The 15,387-nt window shown below is 43.8% G+C and overlaps 1 protein-coding gene across 4 annotated transcripts in view; it reads right to left on the minus strand.

The window, feature by feature from the left end:
- WDR7 (WD repeat domain 7) overlaps positions 1–15,387 on the minus strand; it is a 516,060-nt gene that overhangs the window by 340,972 nt on the left and 159,701 nt on the right. For all 4 annotated transcript variants that reach the window (XM_068251301.1, XM_068251300.1, XM_068251299.1 and 1 more), the window contains 2 exons: positions 12,522–13,291; positions 9,688–9,773 (listed from right to left, as the gene is read on the minus strand). In XM_068251301.1, the coding sequence (XP_068107402.1) occupies positions 9,688–9,773; positions 12,522–13,291 (856 nt within the window). The remainder of the gene's footprint in view (positions 1–9,687; positions 9,774–12,521; positions 13,292–15,387) is intronic.

Here is a 15,387-nt window from a genome sequence, read left to right on the forward strand (position 1 = left end):
AGGCTGTCATACTTATTTCCTTTTAAAGGATACCAGAGCAGCTTCTGAAAGCTGGCCATAAATCGTATCTGTAATGCAGCTGAAAAAAAGAACATTAGTAGCAAAGAAAAGACTCGTTGGCCTCAATTTACTAAGCTTATCTCCTGTCTTTAATCACGTTTCTGAGCTGTTTCTAGAGTTATCACCATGGGGATGAGGCATGTAGTATTCAGGAAACATTATACCTCAGGCAAACCTAAAGTTAAAGAGGAACTCCAGTGAAAATAATGTAGTAAAAAAAGTGCTTCATTTTTACAATAATTATGTATAAATGATTTAGTCAGTGTTTGCTCATTGTAAAATCTTTCCTCTCCCCGATTTGCATTCTGACATGTATTACATGGTGACATTGTTACTGTGGGCAGGTTATGTAGCTGCTCCTAGCTGTTTTGGCTGTTAGAGACAGCTGTAAACAGCTAATTCCTGTCTGTGAACATTGTTACATTGTGGCAGTTTGCCCAGAGTACCGCGGTCCCAGAGCTTCTTGTGGGAGGGGTTTCAGCACAAAATCAGTCATACAGCGCCCCCTGATGGTCTGTTTGTGAAAAGCATTCTATTTATCATGTAAAAGGGGGTATCAGCTACTGATTGGGATAAAGTTCAATTCTAGGTTGGAGTTTCTCTTTAACTCTTCTGTCTTTAAGGAGAGATCTCTAAAGTTAACTCTTCAATCCTTAAAATAACTCCAGAATTCTAACGTTAAAGAGAAACTCCAACCTAGAATTGAACTTTATCCCAATCAGTAGCTGATACCCCCTTTTACATGAGAAATATGATTTTCACAAACAGACCATCAGGGGGCGCTGTATGACTGATTTTGTGCTGAAACCCCTCCCACAAGAAGCTCTGAATACCGCGGTACTCTGGGCAAACTGCCACAATGTAACAATGTTCACAGACAGGAATTAGCTGTTTACAGCTGTCTCTAGCAGCTAAAACAGCTAGGAGCAGCTACATAACCTGCCCACAGTAACAATGTCACCATGTAATACATGTCAGAATGTAAATCAGGGAGAGGAAAGATTTTACAATGAGCAAACACTGACTCAATCATTTATACATAATTATGGTAAAAAATCAAGCACTTTTTTTACTACATTATTTTCACTGGAGTTCCTCTTTAAAGACAGGCTGTTAATTAACTGCATGTGAAAAGAACTACAGAGGAGGTAACTTAAGGACTGAAGCGATAAGATAACTATCTCACTGTGAAAACTTATCTCTACACCTTAAGGGCTGGTTCAGACGGACGTTCAGAGGCGTTGCGTTCGTTTGCGTCGCGACGGCGATGAGTTCGGGCTTTCAGCAGCGTTCGCGTTGCGTTCGGATGCGGTCGCGTTTTTTCTTCCCCTAGGGGGCATTACTCGTCTCAGTTAACCGCCCCTGGAAGCAACATGTAACTTCCAGGGGCTCCTTGAACACCAGGGAAAATCGGGACCCGAACGCCGCGTTCGTGTAAACTCGCGTAAAAGCTTGGTACAAACGCTCCCTTTCACTTGAATGGGAGCGTTTAACGCCAAGCCCCGAATGTTGGCTGTAAACGCTCTGCAAGCGTCCGTCTGAACCAGCCCTCATAGAGCAAGCTTCCTTAGTGAATTAACACTGAAAATACCGATGTGTGGTGGTAAGTTTTCTCCTGCCTTATTACCAGCATGATCTTAGCGAATTGAGGCCAATGTTTTCCAGTACAGGAAGAGTTAAAAAAAAACTTAAGGTATCTATGCAAAAGAGCTTCTCTGAGCTATTCAATCCCCTGGGCGAATACAGTCCTGTTTTCCAAAGCACTTAAACAGCCAAGAAACCGTGAGAGACATCTTATAAGGTTTTACTGCAGGAAAGTTCAAAGGGTCATTATTTCTGCTTTGTTTTATAGCTTAAAAAAATACAGTGTGTGCTTTTAAAACTGCAACTGTGACATTATGGTGCAATGTTAAAGAAAACTCCCGAAAATAAAAACACGAGACTCTTTGCTACTAATGTTCTATTCATTATCTGTACTACGCATACAGTTCATTATATCATATGTTTTTTGGTCTTTTTTTTCCGCTTTAGGTTTGCTTTAAGAGTTCTAGTAACCACTTTGTTCATTTGACAAATGAAATATCACAAAATTGCTTTACAGCTTTTGTATCCCCGTCTTATTCTGCTTTCGCGTGCAGGCATTTCCCCCATGCGGCGATTTTTCGCCCGGGCGATGGAGAGGATTGCGGCCTAAGCGGTTCGGCAGCTCGCCGGATTACCATATGAAAGGGGATGAGGCCCTCGCAGCTCCTTGCATTGTATGACTAGAGGTCAGCGCTAAGATTTAGAGGTCAGAGCCTGACACTTCCTTCCTATAGAGAAATTACCATATGTCACGCACAACCAGCTTCAAATTAATCCTCCTCCCTCAGCCCCACAATGGGATCGCTCTCCGCGCAACTTAAACAGTGTTTTGTAAAGAGGGTGTTTGCTTTTCATGCGGTTAACTCCTTTTGTCGCCCCGGGACATCTGCATGAAAACTATCCATTTCATAATTTGATGCAAATGTATCATAATGTCAGGCAGGCACGTGTGAGGGGCGCGGAGGCATCCACTCATCCCGGGAGGGGGGGCATTAGCAGAACAAACAATGGCTTCATTCTGAGGAGGAGCCGGATTAGCATTCAGGCCCCCCTCCACATAATGGATGAGTGCCGTTTGAATATGTATGCCTTTCAAAGTGAATTACTGCAACATGAAGTCAAAGGATGAAAACCTACAGCTATTATTATCTGGAGGATCGGTTTAACAAAAGACTCCGGACTTCCTCATTGACAGGAATACCGGGCCTGCACACTTTTTATAAACACGAGCCCTAAAATTATGGACTTTTTTTTTAACAGATTAAAACATAGGATACTCTACGCAATGTTTTTTTTTGTTTTTTGTTATAGATTACAGGTAGTCCCCGACTTATGAACGACCCACAGATACACACGGCATGAATTCAATGTTTCCATGGGAACAAGTCAAACATTTTTTTTGCAAATTAGAGTTTTTGAGAAAATCGATTTTAAAAAATTCAAAGAAAAAAACGTCTTTTAAACTTGTATAAGCAGGTACAGAGGGCAGAGGGGACACTGGAGGCGCAGGGGGCGCAGAGGAGGTACAGGGGACAGAGATAGCAAAATGTTCCGACTTAAGAACAGATTCAGGTTAAAGGGACTCCGAGCAGTAACTAAAATCAAAATATGAACTTACCTGGGGCTTTCTCCAGCCCACCGTAGGTCGGGAGGTCCCTCGGCATCCATCTGGCTCTTCTTCTAGGCCCTGGTCAGAAATGGCTCCCCGCCGGCACTGGGCCTGAGGATCGGGCTCCTTCTTCCTGAAAGGTGATGTCAGTCGTCACCACGCCAGCCGCCTCACGTCATCACGGCGGCCGGCGTGACAGTATTGTCAGACCAGGGCCTGGAAAAAGAGCCAGATGGACGCCGAGGGACCTCCCGACATACGGTGGGCCGGAGAAAGCCCCAGGTAAGTTCAGATTTTTATTTTAGTCACTGCTCGGAGTCCCTTTAAGAACGAACCTACAGTCCCTATCTTGTTCGTTAACCGGGGACTACCTGTAGATGTAAATATTTCATGCAAAGTTGCCCATACATTCATGGATGACTGAACATTGATTCAGGCGCATTAACACCGGGGACTTCCAAAGTGATGCGGTGCGGCGTGATAGAAGTGATGTCTCGCCGCATCCCTGATGCTAGGGCTAATATATGTTACCGTTCAGTTCTGCATTGACCTGCGGCGACGTATGGCAGACCGGAAGTCATGTAAGTCTATGGCAACGTGCGCGTGGGTAAACCCGCCGCAAGTTTTAAGCGTCGAGTATGCGCCAAAGAGTATTTTTAAACAATAGCACGTGATCGCTTCGCCTACGGGATGTGAGCGTCACTTCCTGCTTGGCCGGCTGTGAGAAGGCGATTACCGCGTTAGTACAGCCAATCCCCAGTGTGAAACCGACCTCATTCATTTTCTCGTACTGGGGAGAATCTATTATGTTCCACTCTGCTCGATCGATAGAAATTGGACAATATCTGGTCGAATCAACCAATTTAAGGATGCACCTGAATTGTAAGCCGACAAAGGCAATGCAGAGCCCACCGGGGCTAAGTCCATTAGGTCATAATTTGTGCACATATTATCACTGAAGCTAACACCCCTCTTTGTCTATAGTGAGTGCTAGGTGTGTAATATAGTCCAGTTTCTGGAGCTCTGCTCATCAATGCAGATAAATCATTCAGGTATAAGATTTGTTTGAAAGCGCTGCCATGTCTCCCAATGTGCGAATCAACCAATTTACTCAATCGGGCCAGATGGAAAGTATTGGTCGATCACAAAGGAATCAGCTACTGTTCACATGATTTCAACCAACATAGGATCAATTTTTGGTTTCAGAGCATGGAGGCATAGTTAGATAAATCATGTCTTTTGATCGATATTAAGGGCTAAAATCAGTGAAAGATTGATCCATGATGTTGGTATTTAGTCCTTTATAAAATAATCGATCACTGTATCAATCAAACAGCAATCAAAGACAAAACCAAGTGATAATTTAAAAGTGTATGGCCAGCTTAAAGAGACTCTGTAACAAAATTTTCAGCCTTATTTCTTCTATCCTATAAGTTCCTATACCTGTTCTAATGTCGTCTGTCTTACTGCAGCCTTTCCTAGTTGCACAGTGGCTGTATTATCTCTGTTATATAATCTAATCTTCTTTCCTTTGCCGGTTTTGTCGGCTCAGGCAGGAATGTGCTGCTCTGCTGTGATAGGATAGAAGCTATACACACCCTCTCCACGACCCCTCCAGGCTCTCTATGAGTCACAGACTGAGCTTCTCTGAGCCTATCACAAGCTGGTTAACAGCCATGTCTTTTGTTAGTAAACACTGCCTAAAACTGGCAATTACAAACCAGGATTGCAGCAGGGAGTGGCAGAAACAGCACAGAGAGGCCAAGGAGAACATAATGAATAGAATGGTATGCTTTTTATTGTAAGAATTTTAGTGTACAGATTCTCTTTAACAAAAATGTATTAAACAGTATCTGTGTAAAAATAGAACTCAACATTACCCCAATAGAGCGGCATCCCATTACCTCCTGGACCGTTTCAGCGCTGGGCCCCTCTGAACATATTCGTCATGAGCTTGTCAAATCATTTTTCAGTGCCATGCTACCGTCCACGTACAAGCGCAGGCTCAAAATCTTTGCGCTACATTGCAGAAGCTTGCACCTGTGCAGTGTGCACCCAGTCCTACGCGGACAAGAGCTCGTGCAAGAAGAGGAGGCTCCCAGTGAGCAGTGGTGGGATGGATCATCTAGGCTTCTCTGTACTTGAGGTGAGTATCTAACACTACTTTTTTTTTCCTCTACAGGTTTGCTTTAAAGCGAACCAGAACTCAGATGTCTCTCTCTGCTCTAAAAGATAAGCAAAACCTATCCAGAAAACCATTTCTTTGTTGCAGCTGATACAAATTCTGCAGTAAATCTGCAGTGCCTACTTCCTGCTTTCATGGAAGCAGACATAGGGTTAATATCCTGTGCTTACAAATTAGCTGCTCTGTCAAAGCTGCCGAGATTCCCGAGCTGACACAGCCGAGAGATCAAATTACAGTGCTGATTAGTCACAGATGAGGGAGAATGAGACAGCCTAAACTCTCTAAATACATACAGGGTGCATTTCTCTGTGTTTCCCTTCTGTCCTGTGCAAGAGTTCAGGTCCACTTTAAAAACATGGTATTTATGATTTATAACACAATCAACTCATGGATCGAACAGTAATCAGACTTGCATGTTCTTTGTTCGATTGATGTCGGCGAGAGTGCAGGAAAGGTGGCCATGTGTGGGAATGATCCGCAAACTACGTTAGCACAACGTTGTACTGTATGGCTATAGAGCTGCAATTGATATTAATAAAGCGGTCTAACACCCAGCATTACAACTTTGCTTTAAAGAGAACCCGAGGTGTGTTTAAAGAATGTTATCTGCATACAGAGGCTGGATCTGCCTATACAGCCCAGCCTCTGTTGCTATCCCAAACCCCACTAAGGTCCCCCTGCACTCTGCAATCCCTCATAAATCACAGCCGTGCTGTGAGGCTGTGTTTACATCTGTAGTGTCAGTCTCAGCTGCTCCCCCGCCTCCTGCATAGCTCCGGTCCCTGCCCCCGTCCCTTCCCTCCAATCAGCAGGGAGGGAAGGGATGCAGGCGGGGACTGGAGTTCTGCAGGAGGCGGGGAGAGCAGCAGACTGACACTATAGAGATAAACACAGCCAGCTCTGACAAGCTGTTTGTCAGCAGCGTGGCTGTGATTTATGAGGGATTGCAGAGTGCAGGGGGACCTTAGGGGGGTTTGGGATAGCAACAGAGGCTGGGCTGTATAGGCAGATCCAGCCTCTGTATGCAGATAATATTCTTCAAACCCACCTCGGGTTCTCTTTAAAAGATTGCTTACAGCTTAGAAACTATTATGCCAGATTTTTTTTTAAGCAGAAATTCACTGAATGGGTTAAACATGACATTTTAGTTTTGCATTTAGCTAGAAATCTGCATCAGTGCTAAGGTTTAGATACAAATGTATCTTTGTTTGGAATGCAAATAGACCTCTAAAAAAGCCTGTCTGAGAAGCCCTCTGTGCGCTCTCAGAGAGGTGTTTGTTTACTTACATTGTAAATAGATACATTTGTATCTAAACCTCAGCACAGGGGAGGATTTCTAGCTAAATGCAACACTAAAATGTCATGTTTAACCCATTCAGTGAATTTCTGCTAAAAAAAATCTGGCATAATAGTTTCTAAGTTGTAAGCAATCTTTTAAAGCAAAGTTCAAATGCTGGGTGTTAGACCGCTTTAAAGAAGATTTTGGCTGAAATCTAATGTCTACAGGTGCAAAGTGGTAGACCATTTTAAAAAACAGTTTCTGGTAGACATTGATAGTTTTACCACAGATTCTATAGTGTATGTCTGCATTAACGGTGTTCTCTTGCTTGGGGGAGAATATAGGACCATACATGAGGCAATATATAATCCCACACATGATCCAACCAAAATGATCAGTAAAATCTTCTACCAATCGGTTTCTCAGTCATTAAATGATCAGATGTGGTGGCAGCTGGTTCTACAGATAACTGGGCAATTGTTTGTGCTAATAACCGATCGATATAGGTGAACACCCTGGAAAAAAAACTTGTTGGGCTCAGAAGATCAGACGTAAGAACCCCCGTTCATTCGAAATCGAAAGCAGTCTACTGAGTCAATAGCCTGAGATCCCCCATTCAAATTTGTGGGGGAGGGGGGGGAAACGCTACAAATCACCCCTATTGAAAAGGAGCCCTCAAAGTGAAAATGAGTGTGAGTAAGCACCTGTTGGTGGAAATGAGAAGCAACGGTTGGTAGAAATCTAGTCTACCTATCGATCTAGCCTAGGAGTAAGAACCTAAGGTGAAATAGGTCTATAAGTAAGCGACTGTTTGAGTGAAACACATCTAAAGAAACACTTCTTTGTGTGAGAGAAGTCTAGAAGTTAGTATGAGAGAAGTCAGTTGGCGTGAGAGAGTTTCAGATAATACTGTATGAATGGATTCACAAAATATAAATAAGTGATGAGCAGTTCCAGTCCATAAGTAGGAGTCTTCTGTGCATTGAGCATAGATGGAACAAGATGATGGTATTCTATATTTGTAGGTTAGCTGATCCCCATGTTCTAGAGTAGGAACCAATGTCTACAGCACTACTGAGGTTTTCACATGGCGTCATATAAATAACGCAGTCTAGACCTGAGAAGAACATTAGCACTCACATTTGGTTTTTTCACGAATAACTTTCCCTCTACAAAAAAAATGGGCAGTTTTAAATCCTGTAGCTTTGTTGAGCACACAGACCATGATCTTGCAGAGGTCTTCAAGTTATCTATTTCCCTGATTGATGCCAAAGTATGGACCCACCTGAAAATTTAATAAGAGCTTCCTAAGCAGGTCAATATGATATGTCAAAATATAAAGAAGCTGGCAAAAATATGACTTACTCACAAGACTAGACTCCGGTTTCCCAGTCCTTCACTCTCTAACATTTCATGCTGGACCCCAGAGACTCCAGGTACCATCCTGATCAATCTTTCATTAGCTCCATGTAGAACATCCTTTTTAAAATGCTGATGACATCGTTAAATGTCAACAGCTTCAAATGTCTGTGTAAAACATAACTGTACATGCGGAGGTGGAAGACTGGCGTATTATACATGGATTGCAGGACTGGAACCAGAAGCTTCATTGCCTTGATACACACAGAAGTGAGGTGACAGTCACCTGACCTGGGTGGGTAAGGATAAACTGACCAATCAGGTTTTAACTCCTTGTCAAAGTTCTATTGTATTTGACTTTATAAGCATATGTTGTCAATATCTGCACATATTAGTCGTGCACTGCACAAAGTTGGCCTTTATGGAAGAGTGGCAAGAAGAAAAAGAAGTCCAGTTTGCAGTTTGCCACAAGCCATGTTGGGGACACAGCAACCATGTGGAAGAAGGTGCTCTGGTCAGATGAGACCAAAATGGAACTTTTTGGCCAAAATGACAAACGCTATGTGTGGCAGAAAACTAACACTGCACATCACTCTGAACACACCATCCCCACTGTCAAATATGGTGGTGGCAGCATTATGCTCTGGGGTGCATCTCTTCAGCAGGGACAGGGAAGCTGGTCAGAGTTGATGGGAAGATGGATGGAGCCAAATACACGGCAATCTTGGAAGAAAACCTCTAGGAGTCTGCAAAAGACTTGAGACTGGGGCAGAGGTTCACCTTCCAGCAGGACAACGCCCCTAAACATAAAGCCAGGGCAACAATGGAATGGTTTAAAACAAAACATATCTATGTGTTAGAATGGCCCAGTCAAAGTCCAGATCTAAATCCAATCGCAAATCTGTGGTAAGATCTGAAGACTGCTGTTCACAAACGCTGTCCATCTAATCTGACTGAGCTGGAGCTGTTTTGCAAAGAAGACTGGGCAAAGATTTCAGTCTCTAGATGTGCAAAGCTGGTAGAGACATACCCTAAAAGACTGGCAGCTGTAATTGCAGCAAAAGGTGGTTCTACAAAGTATTGACTCAGGGGGCTGAATAATTACGCACACAACACTTTGCAGTTATTGATTTGTAAAAAATGTTTGGAATGATGTATGATTTTCGTTCCACTTCTCACATGTACACCACTTTGTATTGGTCTTTCACGTGGAATTCCAATAAAATTGATTCAGGTTTGTGGCAGTAATGTGACAAAATGTGGAAAACTTCAAGGGGGCCAAATACTTTTGCAAGCCATTGTATTGCATCATTATAGTTGTAATGCTTCATATGCTATCAGGGCTGTGGAGTCGGTACAAAAATCATGCCCCTTAGACTCCTCAGTTTATGAAACCTCCAACTCCGACTCCAGGTAATTAAAAATTGCTCTGACTCCTCAACTCCAACTCCACAGCCCTGATGCTATCTAAGAACATTTCAGAGTCCAGAGGAAACATCAAGCACTATGGAAGATCCTGTTACTCAAGCAATAGGCAGTAATGTACACAGATCTATCAATGATATGCCTTCTGTGAGCACTGATTCATAGATTCATAGCAATTGTAGTTACCTTGTTTAATCTGCCCTTGCATTAAGCTGCTGGAGCTCTGCTGAGGTTTTCCCTTCAAGGAATCTGGAGAGCCGGATCTGGGCGGCCTGAGACAAACACAAAAGTCATTGATTCAGCCTTATGTTGTTTTAATGCATTGCACATTGTAGTTTTTTTTATATATGTTCATACTGTACTACCTGGCTGGCTCCTGTAGTTCCATTTTCTACTGAGACGACATTGCAATTTTACTGGCCGTAAAACTCCTCACCCTATTCCATTACCACCCACAAGAGGTAGTCAAGAAGGCGATGGGAGCAGCCAGTCTTTCTGTGTGAGCAGAGGTCACCTGACCACTCCCTCCTCCCCCTACCACTCTTCATGGCCAGCACTGCAGCTACCTCAGAGTTTAATAATAAGGATTTGTTATGGCTGCAGTGCTGGCCTTAAACAGTAAGGGCTGGTTCACACGGACTATTGGCAGCGCTTACCGCTAAGCGCCCGAGACTCCGTGGCTAAATGTTCCCATTCAAGTGAATAGGAGAGTTTAACATTGCGCAGTTACCGTCAATTACAGTCAATTGCACAAATACAAGTTCCGATCCCGATTTTCCGCGTCGTTTTAGCTGGACATAGAAATCGCAAGCAGCTGCTAGAGTTGCCTAGCCGCCACGTCTTCATGCCCTTTTGCAGGGATGAGAAACACAGATCGTGGCATGACGGCGACGATCGCCGCAGCGAAACCGCCTGCAGTCTGTGTGAACCGTCTCTTAATTTGTAAACTTTGCACACACGCTAAACGGTTCTCAGCCAAGAATCTCGCGTGTGTAGAGCCGCCCCTAACACCCCCCTTGATGCTTCTGCCTGGTCGACTACAGGCCGAGAGCGATGTTCTCTGATTCGCCCTGCCTGATTCATCACGCCATGCTGCTGGTCCTCTTCCCCCTGCATAGCAACAGGCTATCGACTTGTCTGTACTGCCGCCCCCCTGAACTGTTGCCGGATCGAGTCCCGTACATATGCGTGTACAAGGCTCACGCAGCGGTCAGAGAAGGTGGGAGCTGCTCCATAGCGGGGAAACACCAACATGCCTTGCAGCTGCTGGCTTTTCTGAATAAACCCTGTGTCACATGACAGACTTTTCCAAAGGAAGTTTATCTGGAACGGCTGCGCCAAATATGAAAATAGCATGAGAGATGACATAGGCCCCTATTCAGCTTTACTACAGTAACTATGAAAAATCAGAGAGAAGGAGAGGGTAACTTTAAATGTAACGTCCAGAAACAATTTAATCCTAGTGGAAGTTCTATTCTATTACCACACATACAATTGATTATCTCATAAGTTTATTTGCAGTTTAGGATTGCTAACTGCACCTTTATTTTTGAGGAAAGGGTCCCTAATACTGCTATGTGATCAACTTTAAGGGAAAGAAACCTGAATTAAAAAGGTATATGGAGGCTGCCATATTTATTTTCTTTAAACAATACCAGTTGCCTGGCAGTCCTGCTGCAGTGTCTGAATCACACCAGAAACAAGCATGTAGCTAATCTTGTCACATTTGACAAAAATGTCAGAAAAACTTGATCTGCCGCATACATGTTCAGGGTCTATGGCTAAAAGTATTAGAGGAAGAGAATCAGCAAGATAGGCAGGAAACCAGTATTTATAACTATGGCAGCCTCCATATAACTCTCACTTCAGGTGTCCTTTAAAGGGACCCTGAGCAGTAGAAATAAATGAAATCGGTACTTACCTGGGGCTTCCTCCAGCTCTCCAGATGCGAGGTCTCCCGGCATCCTTCTGGCTCTTCTCCAGGTCCCACTGCAGACTTCATTACCGGCAATACGGGGTGCCAAGTGTCTGACTGACACTTCCTGAGCGGTGACGCTACGCGTCATCACACCAGCCGCTACGTGTCATCACGGTGGCCGGCATGACAGTCCTGCGCATGCGCGGTTTTCTAACTCTGAACCGTGCATGCACAGGACTGTCATGCTGGCTGCCATGATAACACATAGCATCACTGTTCGGGAAGTGTTGGGCCGACACTCGCCCGTGGTGTTGTTGGTAATAAAGCCTGCAGAGGGACCTGGAGAGGAGCCAAGAGGATGCCAGGGGACCTTGCGGTCTATGGTGGGCTGGAGCAAGCCCCAGGTAAGTACCAATTGTATTTATTTATACTGCTCAGGGCCCGTTTAAATCACTTGAATGTGGATTTGCTTTGCTTTCATTTTCATAAACAGGTTACACACAGCAAAAAAACAAACAAGAGTTTCTAAACCCAACCCTAATGCTGGGAATACACCATACAATTTTCTGTTAGATTCTTCTGTTATGCTGGGCATACACGGCATGCTGGGCAGGCTCATCAATCGAGCCTGATGGCTCGATTGATAATATCTGACAGGTCCGATGACCTGCCGGATAGATTCCCCCCTCGATCCTGGCTGGCGGACAATAGCGGGGAATTGAGCGGCTGATAAGGAGCACCAGCAGGGACGAGCGGGAATAGATCCGCGCGGACGAGCAGAGACGCGGCGGGGGTCGATCCGGCGTCTAATCGGCCGCCGGATCGACCCGTGTATGCCCAGCATTAGATTTTTCTGTTAGAATGCATAATTAGATTATTTTCTGTAGAGAATGGTCATTATCTCTGGTGCATTATCTTGTGTTTATATCCTGCTGAGTAGAACGATGCCTAATTGCTCTGCAGATAGATGGTAAGATAGATACATTTCCAACATGTTGAACTTTATCTATCTGGCAGGTAAATCTAACAGAAAATTGTATGGTGTATTCCCAGCATAGACTTGGGCTGAAGCTGGGCTGTAAGAGTATCTTCACTGAAGTACCTCTGAGGAGCTTTCTTCATGTGGTCTCCAATGAAGGTGGCATTGGTCATGCTCATCAGTGTGTTGGCCAGGGAGATCAGTGAGAGGAGGTGTTGGGTTGTAACAGCACGTGATACGCCATAAGTGCCCTTCCCGAGTCCTTCACTAATTGACATCTTCCTGCCAATATTTAGACTCTCTTCAACGGCTTTATAGACAGAATAGTTAAAGCCTGGAAGCATCAGTGACATGTGGCCGCCTCTAGAGAGTAGGCCGAAAGACACGGGACAGTGCGGCTTAAGCATCCCAAGGCGTTCCAGGCACACTTCATCTAGCGTCGAGTTCAAGCCCCAGGCGTGAAGGCAAGACATGAAGAGCTTGGCGGTGTCCATGGTTAGGTTGTACTCTAGTAGCGTTAATGGCTTTGATTTGCTGGAACGGTATTCTGGGTCGCTTTCGTCCCTCTTCTGTCTCATGGCTTCTTCATCATCGTCATCATCGTCCAGGAGATGTTCTTTAATGTTCTCCTTGATGGTTTCTTTGACCTGCTGGAAGAGCACGGCTGCCCGTTTACCACCCAGAAAAGAGCTGCCTTTGTCAGAGCTGCCAGATGCTTTCTGCAGGCTCTCCGGGGAGATAAGTGCCGTGTTTGGCCTGGAGGCTTCTTCAGTGAGCAGCTGAATAATTAGGGCCTCCACATCAAAGAAGAGCAGGTGTATATCCGAGTCTGTTACATTCGTCTTTATTGCTTGCACCATCAGGGAGTTGTGTGAATACTTAGGCAAGTTTCCCTGCAAAGAAAGAAAGTAGATAATGGATCACTTTTAATATATGCGCAGCAGTGAAGTCAAACAAAATCTGCACCCTACCAAAGCCCAACGTGGGCTGGACGGTGCAGATAAAACTTTAACGCCAACAGCAGCTGCTGAACACTAAAAAAAAGCAAGAAACAATACCACAACCAAGGGAGTTGATTTAAAAATACTGGAGGACATATGTAATATGGGAAACCTCAACTCGATCTATTTAGAAAGTGTTTGCTACTAGTTAGAAAAAGTTTAAAACTTTTCGCTGGGTCATTTTAGATCTTAGTGGAGTTAAGCTGGCCACTAACGGTCCAATTTCTAGCGAAAAATTGTTCGAGCGATCGGAAATTCTGATCGGAAGTGAAATATTGTAATACATAGTTCACTACACCATCAACGAACCAATCTTTGCTTCCGATCTATCACAAGCAACAAGAAAATCCAAATTTTGGTTCGTCGAAAATTCATTCGGACGACATTTTTTTCACTCTTTCATAATGTATTGTGTCCACCAATGGAGATTTACAACCAATCCGATCAGAATTTCTGATCGCTCGAACGATTTTTCGCTAGAAATTGGACCGTTAGTGGCCACCTTTACAGTACGGTTTAAAAATTGGCAGCTATGTTACTCATACTTAGCACACAGTAGGGGGGGGGAAAAGGAAGCAAAACAAAAAAATTTTTTTTTCATAGACCAAGAATCATTGGTCTTATTAACCTTTTAGCAGCCAAATAAGAGTGGGTGGCAGGAAAAAGCTGGATCGGCTTCTTCTTCCTCCACCGTGGAAGCGATGTAATCCCAACTTGTCTTCTGGGTCCCGATCACATGATATGACATAATTGGGATCCAGGAGACCATGTCTGCGTTACAGCGTCACCCGGTGGTATAAGAGTCTCTTCCAGCTCTTCCACCACCAAGTGGCATTGTAATGCTGACACGGTGTCCTGGATCCCGATCACATCATATCAATGGGAGTTGCTTACAATGAAATCTGCTCCTGACCCGCCCACAGAGCTCTGTCGTCATAGAGAGGCAGAGCAAGTGAGCTGCGGCTAGATCAGCAGGAGGAACAAAAGCGGCGACATCTGTGGATTGAAATCTACGCCCTGTCAGCCAGATCAGCATCAAAACAGGGTGTAGACTTCAATTAGCATCGTCCTTAAGTGGTTAAAGAGGAACCATAACATAACAACATATTGTAAAATACAGTAAATTATTAAAGATACCATTCCTATAGCTACATATTATTGCTGTATATTGGTATGTCCCACCCTCCCACTAAGTCTTCACTTAGGCTGTTTATTATGCAGAATCCCCCCTCCCCCGGGCATTCTGGGAGACCAGGTATATTTTGTACTGGCTTTGGAATTCTCAAAAACGAACATTCTGCAGAGCTGCATCTGACAGAGCTAAAGTTGTTGCCACCTGTGATAAATGTCAGAATGTAAATCAAGGAAAGGAAAGGTTTTACAGTGGGCAAACACTGACTAAATTATTTATTAATGAATAGTGTCAAGGAAATAAGCAATTTTACTCATTATGCTATTTTGACTACAGTTTCTCTTTAAATGACTTCCATCTGCCCACAATAAAAGCTGTTAAGTGGACCTGAACTCAGAACTTCCTCTCTGCTCTAAAAGATAAGAAACAGCATAATACCCTTTACAGAAAAAACATTTTTGTTACAGATGATACAAATCCTGCAATAAATCTGCAGTGTGTCTACTTCCTGCTTTCATGGAAGCAGACATAAGCTTTGCATCCTGTGTTTATAGATTAGCTGCTCTGCTGAGGCAGCCAGCTGACACAGCTGAGAGATCAAATTACAGTTGTGATTAGCCAGGCGAAACTCTCTAAATACATACAGAATGCATTTTTCTCTGTTTTCCTTCTGCCCTGTGCAAGAGTACAGGCCCACTTTAAGGAGGATCAGCCATACTATCTCAGAAAAAAAATATATATAAGTAGATACATAATTGCTCTACTTACATAACATATTTATTGCACTGTCCACGTTTTGGTTTTAGTAATTTTTCTACAGTAAGAAAATCCTTCTTAGCATTTCCCATTTTAAATG

Source organism: Hyperolius riggenbachi, chromosome 1 (assembly GCF_040937935.1).
Source record: "Hyperolius riggenbachi isolate aHypRig1 chromosome 1, aHypRig1.pri, whole genome shotgun sequence".
In the NCBI taxonomy this organism is placed as follows: Eukaryota; Metazoa; Chordata; class Amphibia; order Anura; family Hyperoliidae; genus Hyperolius; species Hyperolius riggenbachi.